Here is a 25,343-nt window from a genome sequence, read left to right as displayed (position 1 = left end):
ATTCAGCAGCGTTAACAAAAGCAGCTACATTAAAAGCTACATTACATAATAAGCTGTTTTAGACTGTTGAGTACTTAATTATACTTTAATTAAGTATTATTGCATTTATGTTTACATTTTTATTTGTTTAGTTTATATAACAGTGGTTTATATTGTACTACGTTAATTACAGAAATGGTATAGATAATGTGGAATATTTTTTCAGCTTTAGCCACATCTTCCCATGCAGGCCACCTTTCCCATAAAAAAAAAGCCACATACTAAGACAATGCAAGACACAGAGAGACACGGAGGACATAGAAGCTCAAAGAAACAAAGGTTTGAATCCCATACCAAAGACCAATGTTTTGCAAGGGAGATCCTAAACCAAACTGTTAAGCACTTACCTGTGGGCCTGGGAACCCTGTAAATCCTTGGGGCCCTGGAGGTCCTGGGGGGCCTGGAGGTCCTGGAGGCCCCTGATAAAGCACAGACAGCACATCAGATGAGCAGGTGTATGATTTACACAAGATATTCACAGATATTCATATTTCATCAGTTGTTAGAATTCATACTCCTGATGTGGCAACCACTGGGCCGCCTTCTATTCATTCATTTATTTTCATTCAGCACTTCCTGATGGGAGTCACTCTGGAAGCAAGCCGAGACGGTCAGCCCAGATTTCTTTATCCCTGACCACAGATTTGAACTCCTCCTGGAGTATCACCAGATGTTCCCAGGCCAACTGTGAGTTAGCCATCATCTCTCCAGCAGGTCCTGGGTCTGTCCCGGAGTCTCCTTCCAGTGAGACATGTCTGATACAGCTCTAATGGACCAGGGGGCATCCTTGCAAGGTGCCCAAACCACCTCAACTGACTCCTCTCAACTTGGAGGAGCTGCTCAAACTATCAGGGAGAGTAATCCCAGCAACCCTGTGGAGGAACTTTATATCTACTACCCATACTTGTGACCTTATTCTTTTGGTCACCACCCACAGCTCATGTCCATAGGTGAGGACAGAGATAGAGCTTTGTCTGCAACAGATATTCAACCCATAGTCCTGGCAGCCCCATCCCTCAACCTAAATTCCCTGCTGTTCCAAGCCCAAATATCCCAGTGTGTTCCTTTAGCACTGTCCTATTCCCATATTTGTGATTGCTCCAATCTCCAGTTGACTTAAGTACCAGTTCTGGCCCATAATCCAGTCTCATTACTGGTCTCAGGCTCTGTTCTGAACCCTGGCCTCCTCCAGCCGAGACAGATGCAGTCCATGAGTCCTCCAATCTTAACCCCCAATCCTGTTCCAGTCTCTACTCAGTCCTTGGTCCAGTCCTTGTCTCAGGACCCACTCAAGACCCTGGCTTATTCTCTGGTTTGACTCCTCCTGCCCCCACAGACTCAGTCCCTGAGACCGCTACTCCTGGATGCAGGCCCACTGTATCCACTGTTCCAATCCCTAACACTACTGCCCCCCTGGCAGTCTCTATGGGGTCACCATACCAGACTCTGAGACTGGAAGTGACGGCGCCATATGTTCCCAAGTGTGCAGTACCATTTCATGTGCTCCAGATCCCCTACCTGTTCATTATGCTGTCTTGGTTACCTCGACACCTGCTTCATTTTTCACCCTTGTGTCTAAACTGGAGTAGTTCTTAAATCTGGATGGTGTCTGCAATTCTATTCTATTTGTTTGTGTTTTAAAAAAAAACAAAACAAAACAAAAAAAAACTATTCTTAAAATCAAGCAAATAAGTGGCGCACAACAAATATTAAGATATGTACATATTTGTCTCAGTGTAAATAATGTATTCTTGTATATGTATACATGCAGTATGTATGTATTAATCATGTGTTAGAGTGTTTATCAAAGACTAAATTTTTGCATTTGTTACTGAAAAAATAGCATTGCAAATAGTTAGAGCTGAGCTTCATCAGTGCATTTGTTAGCTGAAGACTGAAGAACTGAGGGGACAGACAGTCAGACCTGAGGACCAGGCTGGAATGGGACCGGGCCACCACCACCAGGGACACCCTGCAAAACAAAAGCAATGGAATTCCAAGTCACATGACATCAAGGTGACCTTGATCAATATCTTATTTGGATGTACAACTCAAGCACACACACGTGCCATTCGGGTGCACGTGAAAACATTTTATGCACTTTTTAAAAAAGATTGTATACAGTCAACTCCAAAATTATTGGCACCCTTCAGGAAAACAAACAAAAGTAAAAAAAAAAATTATTATGCTTTGTATTATGGGGATACTGTATTATACCTTTATATGGGGAAAGTTGTATTTTAACACAAAATGTTTTCACAAGTTGTGCATTTTGAAATGATTGGCACCCCCAATCATTTCAAATAAATATTTGTTTTAGCCTCCCTTAATAAAAACAACACTGACTCACTTCCTGTCTAACAAAGCTGGAGACACTTAAAGTGGGATCTTAGTCCACTCCACCATGTGGAATATTTTAGGCATATTAATATTCTTAGATTTATGCATGCGGACTCCCCTCTTTAATTCAGACCACCGATATTCAATAGGTTTTATATCCAAAGCCTCAGACGGCGGTTGCAAAATGTAGATTTGTTCAGTTAACAGAGTGATTTTTCAGGGACACAAGTGGAAAACACCACCAACAATAACAACAGCCAGAACAATACAACATTTTTGTCGTAGAGGAACAATACCGTATTTACTTTATATTATACCACAGTGCTTTTGGATGCTTTACTCTGATTGGTCAGAAGGTATTGAAGAATTCTCTATAACAGTAGCTCTGACAACAGTGCTGACTGCAAGGTTTATATAAGTGAGCTCATTGTAATAGGTTATCATTTCTATAGTAACTAATTACATAGAAATTTACAATTACTAGTATTTACATAGTACTGCAGATGCGCCACATAAAAACAAACAAACAAACAAAAACACATGTAATTGTTGATATGGTAAAAATAACTGTAAGACGGAGTCCTTAGAGTTGGCACTTTCTAACAGTCCATACAGGATTTCACAGAGTTTTTTTGTGATTAGTGCGGCTTTTTAAAAAAATTAGTGATGCAGCTTGCAGAGCTTTTTGTAGGTTTTTTTTTGAAAAACTACTTGTATTGGCAAAATTGCAATTGCACAAAATTGTTTTGCACAGTTTTTCGCGGTAATGTTTGTGGGTGAATGAGACCTTTTAGCTGTACTCATGTTCGACGCACTTGAATCGAAGAGAGGTTTGGCTGAATGCGTGTTGTGATGGTGCTACATGATGAGTCCTGGCCAAAATCTGTGGAAAATCTGCAGTAATTTTGAAAAATTGCACGCTCCTCTGAATATTGCTTATTTTTGCGTTAATTTCTGTAAAATCCATAAAATCCAAAAATCCTGGAGGGATTGGTCAGAGATAAAGCTGTAAAGCTGAAACAAATTCCTTGTGTGTGCAAGCGCACTTGGCCAATAAAGCTGTATCTGCTTCTAAACTGTTGTGGTATAAGAGCAAATAAACCACCTTGAGATGTGCTGTTATTGGAAAATAATCCTTTTTGATGTGATAACACATCAGACCATCCTGTCCTTAAGTACTTTACTATAACAGCACTCTCAGCATATATTTTTTGGGGGGGGGGATGTGTCGATAATTCTGTAGTTGAGAGCAGCTACACTGATATAAAATGAAAAGAACGCCTGGGTCAGTGAGATAAAGCATTTGTACTGTAAGTTAACTAAGTTTAAATATTCACATAATCAAATGTATTAAAAATTATGTGACAGTACTCACAGGTCTTCCAGTTTGTTGAATCGTATAAGACGCACAGTTGCACTCTCCTGGTTCTCCCTATGAAACACATAACACACAGTGCTGTCTTCCTGCGTACAGTGCCTTCCAGATGAGTGTGGTGTTACGAGATATGAGCAGAACCATTATACACAGCTATGATACACAGACAGCAACACAAAAGATTCTGTGGCAGGACTGGGTCATGGTACTCAATAGGTATGACACAGCACTCTATTACATTTACCAATGAATAGTTTTGCATAGTGATGCATCAATGCTATTTTTTTTCAGACTGCCTATGAGGAGGTGTACGTCTTTTTTTGGTACTCATAACAAAATCCCAATACTGAATCTGATACCGAAATGAATAACCTACATAGTATTAAACAAGCATGGGCATCATGGTACATTTTATTTAGCTGTTTATGTTAGTTGCTGCATTGCACTGTCAGCAATCAACATATAGCATTCAAACAGTACCGTGAATAGAGATACTGAATGCACAGCAGTATCAGAGAGCTTGCTCATTAAAATTGAGTGCATTAATTGCACCTTGCCTCATGAGAGAAGTGTACACCCTAGCGAAAGGAACCAAAGATGTCTCAGTGCTCGCTGTATTGAAGTGCGCTCACGTGTGACAGTTTTTCTGCACAGGCTCACAAATCGCTGTGTGTGCACGTACTTGCAGGATTGCGATACTAAAGCTTCAAAATATTGCCGATGCCACTGTATTTTTTTTTTAAACGGTAGTATCGTCGATACGGTAGTACCGTAAGTAATGTTTTATGTTCAGCAGTTAATGCGATTTTCGTTAAAATGTCACATCTCACTGCTTTTGCAGAATACACAAAGATTAGTGACACTTCATTTAACCTAAATTCTTTACCTAAATCTTTCCTGTTTGCTAGTAAGCGAGTTAATGCTATGCTAACCGCTATGCATAAATACTATAATTAGCCGAAGCGAGCGCACGTTATGCTAACTCTGTGTGTAAATACTAAAATTAGTCATGTTTTATAGTAATCGAGCTAACGTTCCCAATTTTATGATTTATTTTTTTGGAGTTTGTTTCTAAATTCAGTTGTTTATTCCTAATGTTGTGATCATTCTTAGTACTCCAAGGACAATTTCTATTTTCATGAATTCACAGCTCTATGGAACAATAGATGAAATATGTGGCACATTGAATTTGTTCCTTGCCAACTGTATGATTGTTCTTGAGTTTTTTTCAATAGCTAGTTATTCATTGTCATTCTTGGTGTTCAGAGGAAAATTCAGTTTGTCTGCTTTCATTTATATCTGTGTATTTCTATAAATTTGGTTCATTTTGTGGATTTGAATTATGAATTAACATAATATCGAGTGGTATCGTGATACTTCGGCTGGTATAGTATCATACGATTTGTTCATGGTATCGTGATAACCCTACTTGTCATCATATTAAATGATCAATCTCACTGATGCTGATCTGCATGCGCGCTCTAGTTACACGTCATAAGATGTTTTAACAGGTTACTCATATTGTACTGAAGGTGCTGTAGTGCCTCCTCTTGAGCACAGTTAACGGTCCGCTTTGCTTTGATCACTAATTGTAAGAGACTTCGAGATCACTATCATAGTGTCGTCTGTTCGTTAGCTTGACAACGTACACTAGACTTATTACACATAGTATCAAGTGATGTCAGATGTTGGTATCAGAGGATTTTTTTTACAATCAAATGAACAGAGTACCAGACCGTTACCGGGATCAATATCGCTGCATCCCTAGTTTTGCATCATGTCTTAACCATGTTGACTGGGATATACTGGAGAACATTAAAGTGTAAAGCACTTTCATTTCATTTTCAGAACAGTGCACAGCTTCTCACAGCTGACATCTTATTAATAACCTCATTCCTGCTCGTTGTGCTGCTTTTAATGTCTCTAGTCCTGTCTCTAGTGTAGATGCATCACTGGCCACATAATCAATTCCCTCTAGATGGTACGTACAACTCTTATGCACCCTCACACACAAACGCGGATGAAGACAACACACACACACAAGCTGTTTTTTTGGTTTGGAGGACCTCCAAAACCCCTCCTCAGCCCACTGAGCCGGAGTCTTACCTTGTCACCCTTAGGTCCAATGGCTCCCTGAAAGACATCACACACAAACACACACACACACACACACACACACACACACACACACCTCAGTTTTAGTCTGCTATTGTGTTTTAAGCTCCCGGGTCTGTGAGATAAGTGCAGATAAGGAACGAGAGGGGACAGCTGATGAGATGAAAGCAGACAGCGTGTTGATATGGATCCAGGCAGAGTTAGAGACAACCCCGCCTGTATCCCCATCCATTCCTGCATTGCCTGGCAATTAACATCTGACGCCATGAAAGCAGACAGTGTCGCCTTTGTTTCTTTAATGAGAAGCGCTTTTCAAAGACAATAAATTTCCCACATCCTTTGTCCCTACAGCTGACAAGATCACATTTGGTGCCAAGTGCATGCAGTACAGTTTGATGAGCTGAATGAGTTACAGGAGGCTCTAATATTAAGAGCAGTTTTCATTTCATCAGTTATAAAAACCGTCCCTCCTAGTTGTTCACCTTTTTGGCATTCCACAGATCTTATTTAGACATTGTTTATGTTTCCTGCCATGGCCCTTGTAATTCGTTTTACTTTCCTTCCCTTCCTTCCTTCCTTCATCTTGTTTAACGGAAAAGTCAGGACTGAGCTGCAATATACAGTACAGCGTAGTCACTTGACCATGAACTCTGAGTATACTTTGATTATAAATTTACAAATAATGGCTCTGTGTCCTGGCATCTCCCAAATGTTACAACTAATACAATGCGGAAAAATTAAGTAAAAAAAAAATTCTCATATTGAAATTGCACGTTTTTGTGATGTCAAGCCAGAAATCAAGATATATAAAAATAAAAGACATTTCCACCATTTTTAATGTGACCTTGAAACCGACAAAATTCAAAAGAAAAACAATTTATAATTATTAGAAAAGATTATCCAAAAATTTAAAAATAAAAATATACAAAATATATTCCACTGAACATAACATTATTTATCTTGATTTCTGAGAAGATTTATCCTTATTTCTGTACTATTACCTGCACTTTCATTAATCATCAGCTCTTGGTTTTCAACAGGCCACAATTAGCACTGTGTGTCATTGGCATACTTACGCATACGTTTGCAATACCGGTGAAAAATCTATAACTGCAGTAATTTAGTGGAAGTACTGAATCTGAGATTGTAACAAGGTTTGTTTTAATGATCTAAAACTCATAGCAGAAGTGCTTTGAAGAAAAACATGAGAAAGAAGAGTGCAACAGAGGAGTAAACATTTTACTCACTGGTCTCCCATCTGCTCCTGGGATTCCTTGAGGGCCGTTTAAACCATCTCTACCCTAAGACACAACAACAAATAAATCACATACAGTACTACCACTATTGAGACACATTAATTTTTAATATATATATTTTTTTACAAATTTAACCCCAAAAGCCTGATTGTAATTCAGGAATGTGCCAATATTAAATTTTTATACAATGTAAGCCTCAGTTTGCAATAATATTTTGATAAATGACCATGCAATAAAACATTATCAATCTCAAAAATATCATTTTGTTATTGTTTTTTTTTTTTTTTTTTTACACAGAGCTTTCATATTATCATAACTTTGAGTATTCTTCTAGCTTTTTGTTAAACCCTAAAAAAGTAGGAAGTAGGTGTTACATATTTAAATAGGTGAATAGGTGTTGCATTAAAAACAGGCAGATTTTAATGTAACTCTCATGTTCATTTTACTTGCCAAAAAAGGATTTTTAGCAAATTTAAGGAAGCTCAAATGACATCTGTTTTATAAGCTGCCTTCAGATTGGGACTGCCAGATTGGGAGTGCAAAATTGCAGCTCCAAATATTGTATAATTAGGCATCTACCTTTGATTTGAAACACAAGATGCATTAACAATATTGCACAATAACAATACAATAACAATCATGAGTATCGCACTGTAACATGTCTGCTGTCAAGTGAATCCAACAGGCAAATTTCCTCTCTTTGTGTTTAACTTGTTATGTTCTTACCGGGGGTCCTGTTATACTGACGCCAATCGGCCCCTGAGGACCTGCAGGCCCCGTTTCCCCTTTCGGACCCTGTAGAGGTCACAACATTAGTCAGGAGAGTGTGCATCCTTAGGGCTTAGATGTCTACAAAAAGACAAACGCGTTCTATGAGTCTCTTACCTTTTGTCCAACTGGTCCTATACTCCCAGGAAATCCTTGAGGTCCTACTGGACCCTACAGTGTAATTATACATGTCATGGAGTAAAGTATAGAGGAAATTGTTTTAAGCTGTCAATCAACTGCTAACACTCAAGACTTGTTTAATGCACTTACAGCAGGTCCAGGAATACCTCTTGGCCCTTGTTCACCCTAAATAGAAAATAAAATGAGTGAAGGTGTGGATTAGTGGAAAAAAGATTAATGCCTAGCTCAGAACAGCACAAGATGATATATGTGGACAAAAAAGCATATTTTTTATAAGCTGACAAACCATTAACACTATGATGTAGGTGCGCATGCAATTTTCATATTTAATCCAATATCTTAAGTGGAATAGCTTCTGAAATCAGTCGTGTGTGCGTCCAAAAAGCATTAGCAAACACTATAAACACTAATAAGATTAGCTTATTATATTACCTTGTGGGATGTGTTGGCTATGTGTATTAGAATGCTGGCTTTATAGCTATATCATAAAAAAATTTCTCAAAATTATAAAACATTTAAATTCCTGGTGATTTTATTTAGCAATTTTAAATCTCATTTTCATAAATATGCTACACACTCATAGCCAATAGCTTACAAATTATGCTTACATCTAAATGTAGCCTCACACTGTTCCTTTAAATCCCACATACAGTGCAGTGAAAGTGTTTGCCCCATCCTGATTTCTTCTGTTTTTGTGTACATCTCTCATACCAAATAAAAAGTTTTAGATCTTCAAACAAAATACAACATAAAACAAAGGCAACCTGAGTAAACACATAATACAGTTTATTTATTGAACAAAAAATGTCATCCAACACCTATCACCAATGTGAAAAACTAACTGCCCCCTTAAACTTAAAATCTGGTTGTGGCACCTTTAGCAGCAGTAAGTGAAACCAAATGCTTCTGATAACTGGAGATCAGACTTTCACTTATTTCTCGGACTAGGACTTACTCCTATGCTTTGGATCAGTGTCCTGCTGCATAATCCAGGTGCACTTGAGTTTCAATTTACAGACTGAAGACAAGAGATTCTCCTTTAGGATTTTCGAGTAGAGAGCTGAATTCATGTTTCTCTCAATTACTGTAAGTTACCCAGGCCCTGAAGCAGCAAAGCATCCTCACACTATCCCACTGCCACCACCATGCTTGACTGTAGGTATAATGTTCTTTTCATGTTTTGTGGAATTCTGTGTTCGGTTTACGTTAGATGTAATGGGACATCTTGGGAATGTCATGGGAATGGGAATGTCTTCCAAACAGTTCCACTTTCGACTCACCAATCCACAGAACATTCTCCCAAAAGGTTTGAGGATCATCAAGGTGTGTTCAGATGAGCCTTATTGTTCTCCTTGGCCTCGCCAAACTTCCATGGATGCCTTTTTTGCCCAGTGTCTTTCTGATAGTGGAGTCTGACAGTGACCTTTATTGATGCAAGACAGGCCTGCAGGTCCTTTGATGCTGTCCTTGGCTCTTTTGTGAGTTTCTGGACGAGTAGTTGCTGTGCTCTTGAAGGAAGTTTGGAAAGTCGGCCACTTATGGGAAGGATCACAACTGTGCCGAGTTTTTCCATTTGGCGATAATGTGACCTTTGAAATAGCTTTGTAACCCTTCCCAGAATGATGTATTTCAATCACCTTCTTCCTCATCAATTCTTTCAACTTAGGCATTTCTTTCAACTTCATGCTGTTGAAAAAGTTCTATTTAAGTGTTGATTTGATTGAACAGGGTTTGCAGTAATCAGGCCTGGTTGCGTCTAGTCCAGCTGAACCCCATTATGAATGCAGTCATAGATTTGGGGAATTAATAACTATGGGGGCAAATAAATTTTCACACCAGCCTAGCTGGTATTGGATAACTTTTTTGCTTCAATAAATAACATTATCATTAAAAAACTGTATTTTGTGTTTACTTAGATTTTATCTTAGATTTTGTTTTAATTTCTGAAACAATTTAGTACTAGCTATACACAAAAACAGAAGTAACAGCACTGTATATTGTGCAAAGCTGCAAAGGCGGCTGCATAGAGAAACTCACTTTCTTCCCGGCTTTCCCCATGCCAGGTTCACCTGCCTCTCCTTTCTCTCCCTTGGGTCCAGGTAAGCCCACAACATCATCCAAATCCACAGGAAGTGTTGGACAGCTGTCACAGGCATCACCCTGGCAACAGAGGCAAAAAGACAAGAGGACCCGAGGGCTTGGTGTTTAGCATAAGCAGCTTTGACGCCACTTCAGAGGCGCTGGCGCCTGCCACTTATGTGTAAATGGGATATGTAAATGGGATGTAAGTCATTTAGTTTCATTGCTGTCACACTTTTTTATTACTTTTATTTATTGTCCCAAGCGAATTTGTTGCAGTCGTCTCTGTTTACACTTCTGAAAGCATTATCTGTCAGCATTTTCTGTTCAGCACAGAGTATATTTTAATATTTCATGAGTGTTTTACTTTTCATGTCACGTTCAGTCTTTTTACAAGTTAGGCTGTGTGAATAAGCAGCACGCGCCATGCATATTGCATGCTTTCCTGCTGTTTTCTCATGCACTGATCTGCTTTATCTGAAGTAACAAAGTAATTAAGTCTTTTAAAAGCTACAAGTGACCATTACATTTATAAATTTTTTAATCAGAAGGGTCAACAAGTGAAACTTTTTTTTTCAAGTCTCAAGTATCATGTTAAGTCACAGGGTAACAAATGGCCAAAGTGAAAAGGGCTAGCTCCTAAATAAATTTGATCTTAAGTCAGGGTGTAAAATCTACTTAAAAAAAAAAAAAATAGATCCATGACTGAGAGGCAGTCATTGTCTGGTTTTTTTTTCCCACCAGTGTAATAGATTTACTTCAAAGTTAGACATATTTTAACTGTACACAAATAAACAAAATCAAAAAAGGCTGTTCTTCCTTTGCTGCTTTTTGTTAGTGTACCAAACACCTGGGATATTACACCTCCAGACCAGCAGAGGTCTCCCTCCCCTGAATACTAAACACTCTTCTTCCACACTCACAACTTCATGTTATCTTCCTGGTTAGGCATATACAAGCACATGGGTCAAAATGGCTGCGTCCAAATATCCCTACTACCCTACTATACAGTAGGCAAAAAGCAGTACATCATAGGAGTAGTATGTTAAAATTCTCAGTGTTCTTAAAACAGTAGGCGAGAAATACCCGGATGACCTACTGCATCCTCCGAGATTCTGCGTTATGGAAGCAATAGACACTGCGCTATCCCATAAGGCAACGGGATTGGCCTGGAAGAGCTGTCAGAATCAAAAATAGTGGAAGGCATCGTGTCGGCTCTTTTTAAGTTGTAGGTCACATGACAATGCCAACATGGATGTAGTACGTCCGAAATGTATTCATGCTACACAGATATACTGATCAATACGTACTGTATCAACGGCCGAGCAGTAGGTGCGGTCACTGTACGTAATTTCGGACGCAGCCAAACATTCTTTGTGAAGTCTTGCCACTGACTTTTAAGTTTATATAAGTTCTGAGCTTTGTTATCTGAGCTCCGACTGTTATTTCTTGTACTCATGACCTTATTTTCTGTGATCTGTGAATCAAACTGTTGTTTGGGATGAAGGTTTGTGGTTTAACCCTTGTCTGGTTTTGATTCACTGTTAATTAACCTCATACACATGGATCTTTAACACTCATCCAAGTCCTGTCAGTTACATTTAGTAGTTCATAATCTCAAATAAAGTGGCCAATTGCATACAAACTAAGCTGCGATTGATCTTCGGTTCCACTGGTGCAGCTGGCTACAGGTCTTGTCTGCCACCATGATGCCTTGATGTATTTTCAGTCAAAAACATTTGACCATATTGTTGACTAATTGATGATATTTTCTGCTACATTCAGTGTAACCGGCATTCTTTAGACATAACATTATTATTGGATGCTATTATACCAATGGTTTGTCAGTTATACGCCACATATCACTACCTGATTCCAGATGCAATTGTCAGCTGTTAGTAGTCAACAGCTTCTGATGTTCAAAATTAAAAACATCCATCCCTGTATTCTTCCCTGTTCATTGGATCAACCAAAGCAGCAACCGGTGATATTATGTGATAATATATTAATAAGCTTAGTTATGGCAATAGTGGCTTATCATTCCAACTTTGGTGTTACATGTTGTTTAGACGTTTTGTAATTTTCCATTTTGAAATGTTTAAACCCCAAAGCTGTAAGAAACCATCATCACTATAAGAGAAAAATATAATTTTAAAGTGTGCACTCATTTAAAATGCTCAACCCTGCCTCCACTCCACACTATTACCAGTTTCGATCAGATCACGCACTAAACCTTTTCATTTAAATCTATTTATTATCAAAAAATAATCATTCTAGTCCACTTTTTAGCTATGCCATTTTTCATTGCCTTTATAACAGATACCACATAACTCTGGTGTATACAGTATATAGGATCCAGAATGCTATATCCACTATATCTATATCGCTTGCATAATATGTCCTTTTGAATTAAAAAAAATCCAAAATCTTATTCCTGTTCCCATCATATTTTCACTTATGCACATGAAACCCCAGAGCTTTCAGACTACATCCTGACTCGCAAGACTTCATTTGAATTCAGCTTTGCCTGCAAGTTATGTTCAGACACATACTGATAGCAATGCACCATGACTTTAATCATTGGAAAGATGCGCTACAGTGCTGACAGATGGATCAAGAGTGTTTATTAGAGGAGAATTCCCAGAGTATTCTGCCACATGCCTGAAATTCTTTTTGGAACTCATTTGAGTCAAGAAGGATGTAAAAACTCTCCTAGCACTTGTGTTAAACAATAATGATGATGAAATTGGGATAGGCATAAGGGCAAAAGTAACCTTTTATGATACAGAATAAACATCACAGTATTTAATTTGTTCTAAAAAATACAGAGAAAAGTTAACAGGTGCGCTCTGTTGGCTTCTCTCTTTCAAAGCACGCTGCTTTCGTTATCTGTACCGTACAAGGAAATACTCTCTAAAAGACTCTATTGTATATGTAAAGAATAAAACACAAAAGGTGTGCTGTTACAGGAAAATAATCAATGACAGGATGGTTTGATATGAGCTGATACAAAGCACTGTTCCTTCCACAAAGTACAGTAGATTATTTTTTAATAACATCACATCCTGAAGTGTGTACTTTCTCTTCTACCACAGCAATTTGCCAACGCTACCATGTTTTTATTAAAGAACTTCACGTCACAGTTTTTATTTCATCTTTAATTACATTTAACGTTGTACAGCTATTGCAAAAACAATTACCTGTCATCACATATGTAATAGCTGCTACTGTATAATCAGCCATTTGATTATCAACCTCTCTTTTTAATCTCTTGAAGTTGGCATATTCTTTCTCAAATAAAACAAAAAACATATTACCAAAAATGTTAAATACACATCTCCTTACAGAAAAGTTCACAATTTCAACAATTGCACATTTTGTAACAGTTTAAATGGAGTGTTCACCCTACAAGTCCCTGTGTATGTTGTTACTATACTGTATAACCAATATCATATTAGAATGAGCGCAATGATATAAACTTTGCAGCTGGAACGACTGTCAGAACTGCTGGTCTAGAAATTTAATCTATATCCCCTGACTAATCAGACTCGAGAAATAAACAGTGCTGTGGTATAATGTTACCTTCTGTCCTTTGAGTCCGTCTTTCCCGGGTTCCCCTGCCAATCCCGGGGATCCTGGTGATCCAACCAGTCCTGGCTCTCCCTGTAAACCCTGATCACCCTGCGGATATGGAAACGCTCATGATTATCTGACAGTGTAATGATAACATGATGTCCAGAAGGTCATTCCTATAAATCCTGGCATTCATGTAGCTCCAGTGACTTACTTTATCTCCTTTCAGTCCTTGAAGCTTTTGAGGTGCCTGTCGAGGTAGATTGAAAGTGGGATTAATTTAAAAGTGAGTCACTCGCTGAAAATCAAGATGAGATCAAATCTCAGATCATCTGAGATGACCATGTTTTCGTCAAAACGTTAGATGAAATTAAAATCTGCAAGAGAAACTGTGAATCATTGGGTGTTTTCATCACCTTTTGGGTTGTGAATATTCTGATGCATGCTTACAGAATAATAATTTAAAAAATGCTGGTTTAGGATACACCTCTTTGCCCTTCTCTGAGTCTCCTGGCACCTTAAATGTTGTCTTGTCTCTTTTCCCTTCATCCGAGGAATTTGAACACACACCACATGAGTCTCCCTAAGACACACATTGAAGATATCACATTTAATCACAAACAAATATTTCATTTACAAAACACACACACCAAAAAATACAAGCTCACCTTTTCACCTTTGATCCCTGGTAATCCAAGCTGGCCAGCATCTCCCTACACAAAATACAATCAGATACAGCTGGTATATGATCATAATCAGGGTTACATTATATAACACATTATATTTAACACTTGGTAGAACTTTGCAGTGTGAAACTTTTCAGTGATTAGAAAGCAGAACCTAAAGAAAGGTCAGCAAGTGATAACTGCTCACACTTCTACCCGCATATAATGCCAGAGCCTAGAGTAAAGGTGAAATTTGACAAGTGGATCTATGTCATTGCTGAAAAGTTCATATTAATAGAAATCCAATAATATACGTGGTTGCCTGGGAAAACCCATCATATGTTGCTGAGTCTGAGCCAAGAATTTTCCTGTCTACATATACATATATATACATATACATACATATACATATATATATATATATATATATATATATATATATATATATATATATATATATATATATATATATATATATTAACTATAACAACATGAAAATGTTTTTATTTACAATATTCTTACCTTGGCTATCTGCAAAGATCATGTTAGGCAGATAAGGAGCCAGTTTAATAAATGTGGCTGCAAAAATGGCTGTGAACTATGAATAAGGCCATGTATAAAGCTGGATATAGTTTTACAGGGTTATATTTATTATTTTTTAAATATTTTATTTATTATAGATTAAATCAAATACAAATAAAATACGATTATGTTACACAAAAAACACTGCTGATTTCTAAAAACTGACTGGCTTATATAACATAAGTCATTATAACCTTAGAAACCTGTGTTTGGGATGATATCAAGTGTTAAATCTTTAATTTAAAAAAATGTTAATGTTGACAAACTGCCGTGGTACGAGAGGAAGCAAAACTTCAGGATGTGATGTTATGGGAAAATAATCAACTTTGAGCTGGTAATAGTGATTCTTATTGATCAAGCCTTGCCACTTGACTTGACTTGATTATTTTCCTACAACAGGACACACTTATGATTTTTTTTCCCCTTACATACCATATAGTAGTTGGTTTTCAACAATCCGTGTGTTGGTGTCTTTTGGTAGAATTGGAAGGGGAAATGCAATTTTATCCCTTTTCTCTTTTTAAGGATAAGCAGACTTTACTGGGGATTGAGATAATTGAGATAGATGTATGTGCAACAGAGAAATAGTAATTCAGTTCAGGGGAACCTGTAGTTTTTAATACTATACCGTAGTAAATGTCAAAATTTCACCAGGTAAAGGGTTTTCCCAGGCCACCACACATATCCTCATTTACAGTCTGTGCAACCAGGCGCATTAATTTACTGATCCGCTGTGAAGTCAGGAGCCCAAGGTTGCATTTCTCCTCCAAATTTCATTCCGCAATGCAGCAAAATGTCCTATATTCCACAGCAATTCATCACCTTTTCTCCTTTATGTCCATCCTTGCCACCTAGACCTCTTGGACCAGGCTTGCCCTGAAAAAGATTTTCCATTAATCATCTCAACAATGTTAAATATTTTGGCCATTTATTTCAACACAAATATCAATATGAATAAGGCAGACTTACAGTTTTCCCATCACTGCCTTTGTCTCCTGCCTCGCCCTGAAACCAAATAAAAGAAGACCAGTATCAGACATCACAGACAGCCATGTCAGTCAGCAATCACTTCATCTAGGTACAACTTTCCAAATGATATCATTAATATGATAATACTTTCCTAAACATGATATTATTCAGAAGTGGCTGAATAATGTTAAACATGATGTTAATACTGATTGGCTGTAATGTCTACACCGGGTTTAGTGGCAATATAAATTAAAGATGGGAGTATCTATTCAGTTTATGTTCAGAATAAATTGCATCCACTGATCTAGTAGCATTAGCATAGTCGGAGTGTTATGTCTCATGCGAGTTTGAGGTGAACATCACGTACGCGAACAGTCTGGTTTGTTTGGTCACACTTCAGTTAAGCCAATACTCATTGACTCAGTTTGTATACAAGTAAACACTTGAGTGTAAACACTTTTCCCATGGGAATATTTAGCAGCATGGGATACTGAATTAGTATAAAACCTGTGCTTTAAAAACTTTAGCGAAACTTTCCAAATATCATGATCACATTTCAAATGTTAAATTGAACAAACACTGCTGTAAGCTTTTCAGGGAATGTGGAGTTTGTAAAAAGCAGTGAGGCATTGATTACATTTACATTTAAATTACACTACATTGATATCTGAGAAAGAGTAAATGTTTTTTTGGTAATCATCAAAACCGCTACTAAAATGAGTATTAATAGCATTAACTATTAATTGTCTCATTGGTCCTCATTGTCAACCACTGACAATGGCTAATCGTCAAGTACAGTATACTTTTCTGCAGATATTTTCTCACCTATCTAGCGTTTAGCATAGCATAAGTTGCTGCCATGTTCTGCTAGCAGTGATCTCCTCATGCTGAGTTTTATGTTTAAGATGTTTGATCAGATATTGTAGGAAGACGCTGTAGTTCCTCAGGATATTTAGTCAGAGCACAATTTGCAGTCTGCTTTGCTTTGATTGCCTTTAATAAATCATACAATATGTCCGGTTCGCTGTCATTGTGCTTACATTGCATCGTGTGGTATCAGATCTCAGTATCAGAGTTTTTCTTATGATTAAGAGTAAATGAGCACGGTATCATGATATGATACCAGTATAGGCATCGGTGCATGCATCGTAAAAACTGTTCTATAAACCCTTTAGATCACATTCTGCTTTACTTGCACGTGGCTTTGTATGGAACATAAAAAGTGTATTAGAAGTGCATGATTAATATGTAAGTGTGCTCAGCAAGGCAGACCTTTCCTCCTTTGAGTCCAGGCAGGCCAATTTGACCTGGTACTCCCTGAGAAAGAAAAACAAGAGGACAAAAGGATAATTAAAAAAAAAAAAATATATATATATATATATATATATATATATATATATATATATATATATATATATATATATATATATATAATGAAAGTAATGAAGAAAGGATGGAAAAATAGAATATTGGAAATACACTGCACAATAACATACACATGTAAATAAATTATTAAGTCCTAATGCTGTATGATCGACTTTCTATATATCTACACCAAATTCTTCCTGAAATAAACAGCTCCACTCAGGAATAACATAACTCACCTGTTCTCCCTTCTGTCCAATTCCTGGCTCCCCTTCTCCCCCCTTCATCTGAAGATTCTGAGTGCTGAAAATACCACCATTCGTGGGGCACATAGCACACGACTCGCCCTGACAAGGACAGAACAAGACAGATGGGTTTGGGAACCTAGCCTGAGTATTTGTGCCTGAACAACAGAGAGATGCTTCATCTTTACACTGTAATTCTGCAAAAGTCCAAACTCACCTTCTCCCCTTTGGCCCCTTCTATGCCTCGCTCTCCCTGTGAAACAAACAGTGATGAAACATTCAGTTCTCTGTGAACACTTCACAGCTGAAAGTAGGAAGAATAAAGATGGAGGACACAATGGACATGCACGGCTTGTCAAAACACACTTTCTGCAGTATCAGGTAAGCACTGGTTTTTGATAAATGATTTAATAACAGTAGTTCTTGGAGGTGAACTTAAGACTTTTAGACCCTGCTGTATAGGTGTGCTTGCTTGATGCTTTGCTTGAAGTTTAACTTCATTAATGCACGACAAACAGACACAAGCAGATTATTGGTATTTCCCCCCACCATCTAGGTTTACCAACCAGAAAAAGGAAAAATTAAACTCCTTATTAAAGACATATACACTCACCATTCACTTAATTAGGAACACCTGTACACCTGCACATTCATGTAGTTATCTAATCAGCCAATCATGCGGCAGCAGTGCAATACAAAAGATCATGCAGATACAGGTCAACAGCTTCAGTTAAATGTTCACGTCAAACATCAGAATGAAGAAAAAGTGTGATCTCTGTGACTTTAACAGAGGAAAATCAGAGGAAAGTGGCCAGATTGGTTCGCGCTGCCACAGAGGATATAGAAACTCAAATAAGAGTTTGTTTATTATTATATTCACTTATTTATAACCCTCGTTTTTTGGCCTCTGATGCATTTGCCATAAAAATCAGCTCCTTCCCTATTGGACCTGTGATTAGCCCCACCCCTATTCAGAACCATTCACAAGGTATAGCTTCCACAGATGGGAGTGAGTTTGTTTGGACGTTTTCATTACTGATATAACAGTTACAAACCTTTCTTTTAATTGGTGACATTAAAACTTGGATCAGTACAAACCTTTTCTCCTGCTTTTCCATCTTTCCCTGGAGAGCCCTAGAAGGAGAAAAAAAATATTCAAATCAAACCAGTCTTACTCTCCATGATGGCACTGCTCTCTCACTCACTAATACTGTATTACTTTATACATTTTACACCCTTGATCTCTCTCTCTCTCTTACACTCTCTCTCCCTCTCTACATTTATCTCTCATTTCTGCCCTTCTTTGCGCTCATCTATCCTCCCCCTTTTCCTCAGGCCCAAATCTGACTATGAGGAATAGACTCTGACTTTATTGTAAATTGTTACGGAGAAGTGCACACCATTGTCTTATGGTGGGCCAGGAAGCCTCTTATTTGGAAAATTTTATCCTTCCTGCACAGTGGAACAGACAGTAAGACTAAATAGGTTTAAAAAAAAAAAAAAAAAAAGATGGAAGAGATGAAAGCACATATTACGCTGCGAAGATTTAATCTCTGCCTCCTCGAGTGCGTTGAAAGGGGGAAAAACCTGCTGCTGTTGACAATAGAATGGGGGTTTTGTTTAGAGAAAAATCACCAGGCCTCAACAGATGAGTTATAAAAACGCTCCCAGTGGCTATAATTATGTGAGATAGAATATGATTATATGGCTTGGTTGGTGGCGAGTGGAATAAGGGCATCGTTACTCATTGGATATAAACCCAGCAGGCTTGAAGCATCGTTCCATCGGTTCAGAAAGTAAAAGCAAAAAACAAAAAAAACAAAAAAGAGGTGAGGATTGCCTCCCACAAGGTAACCTAACTAAAGAAATAGGGATGTGAAAGAGGAGCATGCTGAGGCAGAATAATATATTGACTTACTGCAGCACATGGAAAAGTCCTAGAATTCAGAGCAGGAGTGTATGCTCTTTTGAAACTTTAAAAAGATAATAAAAATAGCTAGTGCTCATGGGACCTTGGGATTTCATATTAATTCACACATCTACACTTCAGTGTCATGTCAGTATAACAGGTTTTGTCACACTGTAGGTGTGAACGATAGACAGAGATTTAAATTCTGTGCCATCATTCCATATGACTTAGAGGGACCTTCAAGATTAAAATAGCCACCTAGACGTCCTAGAACTTTCCAGATGATCTGTATGTATGAACACATGATATGATGAACACATTTCTTTTTTGTTAAAATGAACAAAATATAAATGTTCATGAAAATAATGTACATAATGTAAATAAATGAATTTATTTAGTAGAAATGAACTCACAGGCAAACCCTGGACTCCATTGCCTGGTGCTCCTGGTTCTCCTTTGGGACCAGGCTTCCCCTGAATGATTGTGGTTTCACCCAAATCCTTTGGAAGCACTGGACAAACTTCACATGGGTCACCCTTAAATTGGCAACAAATTATCTTCAGAAAATATATAAATAATCAAAAAGGTCAATATGACTGTCATAAAGTGGCAGTCGTTTATCATAAAGGTTTATATGACTGTCCAGGGTTTCCAACATATTATGCATACTTACTGTAAGATACCCATATAAGTGAACTGATGACTGCCCAAGTTTAATTTCTCGACATATTATTTTTTAATTGGTTCTGAGAAAACAATGAGCCATGTTTTCAATTTAGTAGTGACATGACTGAATGAAGCTCGGGGTCAGGGAGAGGGGAAGCAAATAAAGGAGAGGGAGAAAGAGAACACTGCAGCGCTGCAGAAACTAGAAGCAAAGCCAGATGTTGCTTGCATGTGTCGTGTACACAGAGTGGAGCACTCATTTCTACTGCAACTGCTGTGTGAACTTTCATGAAGTTTGGATTTTAATGGGAGCCAGAGCACTCTATTGCTGCTGTAGCTCTACAGCTGCCCCATTACCTCTCTCAGTAGAATAAACCACTTTAATGTAGTCGCACAACACATTTTCGAGTCGCAGAATGCAACCAATATATATAGGTAATTCAGATCAATGTTTCACAATGCAAGTGATATGGGATGAAATGGCACTCTGGACACTTTTCAAGCTGCCTCAGACTTTTTATAACTGAACTTGAGAAGTTAAGAGCCGTGCAGCTCACTTTCCTGTTTGTCGGGAGCTGAAAACATGGATATTAAAAGCTATTTTTACTCTTGCATAAGAGCCATGGCTTCTAATAGTAAAACATTTTGAATCGTCACCTAGACTACGTCATGGTTGGGAGGCCAAAATGATTTCAGCTCTCACCCAGATGCTATGACGCAGCTCCGTCTCTTGCACACGCCCTTAGCCAGGGCGACTTACATTTATCTCACTTATACAACTCAGCAGTTGAGTGTTAAGGGTCTTGCTCAAGGACCCAGCAGTGGAAGCTTGGCAGGGCTGGTATTTTAACTCATGACCTTCCAATCAGTAGTCCAAAGTCTTGGAGTAGAGTAATGTTAATAAAATACTTGTTTAATTAAGACAAATCATTGACTGAAGTTCTCTGGATCAGTCATATGGTCAGGAACTGTATATAACACTGTTGGTTTAATGAATCTCAATGACACTGGAACACAGAACTTTATCACAATAAAAGCGAAATAAATGTCTTGATGAAGTAAATGTGCCAGTAGTAAACAATAATTACTATGTAAATATTATTTAATAAATATTAAGTTATAATTTGTGAATTTTTCCTCCTGGTTAGTTCTAGGAGTCAGTCAGATACAATGTTTACATGCACATCAATATTCTGATAATCAGAATTTGGCGATATTCTAATTAGTATAAAGTCATGTAGACCCCGCAATCCAATTGCCCGATTCAGATTATAACAATATTCTGATTCCCCAAATTCTGATTCCCAACCATGTCTGTTTTAATCGGAAATTTGTTACATGTAAACACCTTATTAAGAAAATCCACTGAAAGGAGATATATGTGCATACTCAGCCTGCAAGGAATTGTGGGTGATAACAGATAACCGATGCTTAGCTGTAAGCTAGGTATTTAGGAATGACAACTCAGGCATACTTACAACAACCACGTATACAGGAATATTCTGATGCCTGTACACATATAAACAGTGTATTCAGAATATGGCTGCAACCCGAATATAGACCTTAAAAGGAATTTGATGTGCATGTAAATGTAGTCAGTGAAACACCTGGACTGAGAGATGTGAGCGAAAACTGAGAATGCAGAGCTGAGTCTAGGTTTTTGTTATTTGTAATATCTACTCAATCAACTCATACTCAAAATATCTGTAAAGATATGTATGAAAGAGTCTACCAAAATATTTTTTTTCAGATCTGTTAGAAAACACTGCTGTATCATTTATACAAACACAACAACAAAACAAAACCTAATAAACAAAAAAGAAACAACAAAAATTATATAAAAATAACAAAAACAAACAAAAAATAAAATAGAATAAAACAAAAACTAAATTTTTAAATTAATTTTTAAAATAGTACAGCAAATTAGAACAACAAACAGAAAACAAACAACAGGAAGATTGTTTGAATCTAACAGTGTAACATAGTTTAATAGTTTTAAATTCTATTATTATTATTATTATTATTATTATTATGTAAGTCTACATAGTTTTGTGTTGGCTCACCTTTTCACCTTTGGGGCCACCTGGACCTCTTGGACCCTGTAAGCACCCAAAGCACATCACCAAAATAAACAGTGGGTGTTCATCAACTTTTCCACTTAAATTGACTTATATACTTTTATATATATATATATATATATATATATATATATATATATTATAGAGATAATGGCAACAGTGGAAGTGGCATTGATTATGGTGTTGCACAGACAGAGAACATTCTGAGTAGTAAAGTAAAGAGTTCTTTACATGAAAAACTTCTTTACATGAAAGGATCATCACACTTACAGGATCACCCGTCATCCCATCCTTCCCAGGTATCCCAGCATCCCCCTGGAACAGCGAAATACAGATATTACTTTGATCAGACACAGTTCTTTGAAACGTCTCATGATGCAGTCATGAGGAAAGTCTGCTGAAGAGACACAATTGTACTTCAGTCTAAAAATTCCAATCATCAGTCAAATTTCTTCACTTACATTCTCTCCCTTTGATCCAGGTATTCCTGGGCTCCCCTGAGTAAAAATACAGAAGAGGATGACAAACGGTTGATCAGCCAGAATTACAGTACCTAATTCTTTATAATAAAAATAAATCATTATGCACAGGGGTTCAGAAGTCTTTTATTTTAAATCAGCCATTGAAAGTGAATGCAGTGTATTGCAAGATTGATTCTAATTCTGATGAAAGAACACACAATGATAAAGCATAATGAAACTGAGTCAATATCAGAAAATTTAATAATAGAGGTCTCAAAAACAGGTAAACTCCTGCAGGAAATGCCTTGTTGATGCATTGCTTCAAGCAGACAGGAAAGGCTCCAATAACTCAAATAACTAGAGATGCACCAATACTAAATTTCATAGCCGATACCAATAACCAATTATTCAGAGTGATAACGGCCGATATAGATGCCGATACCGATAGTTCTGCTTTTTATGCCTTTAAATTAATAGTAAATAATTTAAAAGAATTCTGAAAGAAAGGCAAATGAAAACTTTATTCTCTCCATTTCAACAAGTTGTTTCACAGTAACTGGTCTGAAACAGAAAACATCTCAGAATCCACAACACATCAAACCTTGAGGTTGATGGGCTACGATAGTAGAAGCCCACAACAGGTTCCAATCTAAGGCTACAATGCGCATCGAAACTGGACATTTAAAGACAAAAGTTTAGTCGTTCGGTCTGAAGAATCTTGATTTATGCTGAAGCATGCAGATGGTAGGGTCAGAATTGAGCTTCAACAGCAAGAATATATGGACCCAACATGCCTTGTGTCAACAGTTCAGGCTGGTGGTGGTGTTGTGATGGTGTGGAGAAAGTTTTCTGGGCACACATTGGGCCCCAACTAAGCATAATTTTTTGGAGTATTGTTGCTGAACATATGCAAACCTTCATGGAAACAATTTACGATAGAAACATGAGACTCTCAGCATGAATGTTTTGCTGACAAATCTGCAACAAGTGATGCAATCATGTCAACATGGACTAGGAATTAAGAGCAAATGGAGGGTTCTACCTAGTATTAGTATGATGTTCCTAATAAAGTGACCTTATTCGTTTTTGAAAAATGATTAATATGTTATACAATGCACAAACTGATCAAGCCTGATGACACAGAGTCAATGTGGAGATATGTGTAATATGAGACCTCATGATTAAGTGCTTACAGGATTTCCTGGTGTGCCAAATCCAGGAGGTCCAGGAGGTCCTGGTAGGCCTGGTTCTCCTGCAAGCCCCTCTGGACCAACAGGACCTGTGTTTCCCTTTTAAATCAGTCAAAGCAGTTAAAGGTTTTATATGCTACAGTGTAAAACACAAAGCGTACATTCAATCTTTACATGTTAAAATCGATTGCAAAGGATCAGTCAGTTTTACCTTCTGCCCTTTAGGACCCACAACACAAATAGATCCACTGCGACCCTAGAACAAGACGGAGTGTTACACCACTTTACACACCGACAGCAATAACATACACTGCCAAAACGTTGCAGAAGTTATCTATTCAATCTAGAACAATCAGGTCATCAGTGAAGGTTGGTTTAACCAGATAAACAATTTAGAATTAAAACGAATTAAAACTGTAAACACGCACTAAGCAGTGAATCTGTTAGCGTACTCGTTTTCTGAAAGAAAAAAAAAAAAAAAAAGATTAGGGTGTTTAAATCTTGGTTAATACGCTCCGACTCTCCATTTAAAAGAATCAATGAAGGAGAATTGATTTACGGGCCTTTGTTGGTCTAAGGTAATCTATGAGGCATTAAGGAGATTTAAGTTCTAAAGAGATCTTACAGAAGAGGGAACAGGCGGCAGCGAGCTGCTTAAAGGGAGTGTAATTCCTTATAACGCTTTTAAAAAGCTGTGTACTATGAACATATGGATTTGAAAGATCATGGAGAAGTTGCTTGTGTGCACACGCTTAAGCAGTAGTAAGGTACATGGAGGACAGTTACACTGAATATTGACTTATTTTCAGTGAAAAAGGCAGGACATTAGAAATGAAGCTATATTTATGTAGATTCTCAAACATACATCTTTCCCTGGACTTCCAGTGAGACCCGGGGATCCGACCTCACCCTTCTCTCCTTTATCTCCCTGAAAGTGAAAGAGGAAAGAATGCATGTAAATTAAATAGTGATTTAGAGAGACGGAGAGTGAAAAGCTCTGGGCTTTGTCTTTAAACTAACTGATCATTTTAATAGCTCCCCTGAACTTTAAGTAAGTAGGAATTCAATAAGCCGTACTAACCACAAGACGTACACAAAGAAGAACAGTGCGAAACAATTAGTGCTTTATTTTTCACCTTAATTCCTAATGCCGCCTCCCAGTTTCCAGACAGACCCTGAAATATAAGGGAATAAGGAACGGTTGGATTGAAGAGTGGAAACAGGATCAAGATATATCCCTTGGCTTGATAGAACCTTTCAAACAATCCATTGATCTCACACCAGCACACACTCACCGGCTCTCCTCTCTCCCCTTTTTCCCCCTTCACTCCTTCTGGACACTGCAAAAAAAAAAAAAAAAAAAACTCCCATCTGTCATGACGTCCTTTTATTATAAAACAATCAATACTCAAAATGAAATGAAAGCTGTAGAGAAAGGTGAGGAACCTACTCGACCGGGAACTCCAGCTCCGGTGCAGTCCAGACCCTGCAGATGGATTTAAAGGATCATTGCATAGTGATATAATA

At 37.6% G+C, this 25,343-nt stretch overlaps 1 protein-coding gene across 4 annotated transcripts in view; it reads right to left on the bottom strand.

Moving 5' to 3' along the window:
- Positions 1-25,343, bottom strand: part of col16a1 (collagen, type XVI, alpha 1) — a 102,502-nt gene that overhangs the window by 25,385 nt on the left and 51,774 nt on the right. For all 4 annotated transcript variants that reach the window (XM_053638509.1, XM_053638510.1, XM_053638512.1 and 1 more), the window contains 29 exons: positions 25,267-25,302; positions 25,112-25,156; positions 24,953-24,991; positions 24,682-24,744; positions 24,028-24,072; positions 23,820-23,915; positions 22,627-22,662; positions 22,436-22,480; positions 22,151-22,186; positions 19,835-19,957; positions 18,611-18,646; positions 17,730-17,765; positions 17,507-17,614; positions 17,175-17,219; positions 15,903-15,938; positions 15,756-15,809; positions 14,355-14,399; positions 14,204-14,269; positions 13,901-13,936; positions 13,696-13,794; positions 10,072-10,194; positions 8,164-8,199; positions 8,011-8,064; positions 7,852-7,920; positions 7,117-7,170; positions 5,861-5,887; positions 3,755-3,811; positions 1,964-2,011; positions 387-458 (listed from right to left, as the gene is read on the bottom strand). In XM_053638509.1, the coding sequence (XP_053494484.1) occupies positions 387-458; positions 1,964-2,011; positions 3,755-3,811; positions 5,861-5,887; positions 7,117-7,170; positions 7,852-7,920; positions 8,011-8,064; positions 8,164-8,199; positions 10,072-10,194; positions 13,696-13,794; positions 13,901-13,936; positions 14,204-14,269; positions 14,355-14,399; positions 15,756-15,809; positions 15,903-15,938; positions 17,175-17,219; positions 17,507-17,614; positions 17,730-17,765; positions 18,611-18,646; positions 19,835-19,957; positions 22,151-22,186; positions 22,436-22,480; positions 22,627-22,662; positions 23,820-23,915; positions 24,028-24,072; positions 24,682-24,744; positions 24,953-24,991; positions 25,112-25,156; positions 25,267-25,302 (1,665 nt within the window). The remainder of the gene's footprint in view (positions 1-386; positions 459-1,963; positions 2,012-3,754; positions 3,812-5,860; positions 5,888-7,116; positions 7,171-7,851; positions 7,921-8,010; positions 8,065-8,163; positions 8,200-10,071; positions 10,195-13,695; positions 13,795-13,900; positions 13,937-14,203; positions 14,270-14,354; positions 14,400-15,755; positions 15,810-15,902; positions 15,939-17,174; positions 17,220-17,506; positions 17,615-17,729; positions 17,766-18,610; positions 18,647-19,834; positions 19,958-22,150; positions 22,187-22,435; positions 22,481-22,626; positions 22,663-23,819; positions 23,916-24,027; positions 24,073-24,681; positions 24,745-24,952; positions 24,992-25,111; positions 25,157-25,266; positions 25,303-25,343) is intronic.

This window comes from Ictalurus furcatus, chromosome 12 (assembly GCF_023375685.1).
Source record: "Ictalurus furcatus strain D&B chromosome 12, Billie_1.0, whole genome shotgun sequence".
NCBI lineage: Eukaryota > Metazoa > Chordata > Actinopteri > Siluriformes > Ictaluridae > Ictalurus > Ictalurus furcatus.
This window is presented reverse-complemented; position numbering and strand designations above follow the sequence as displayed.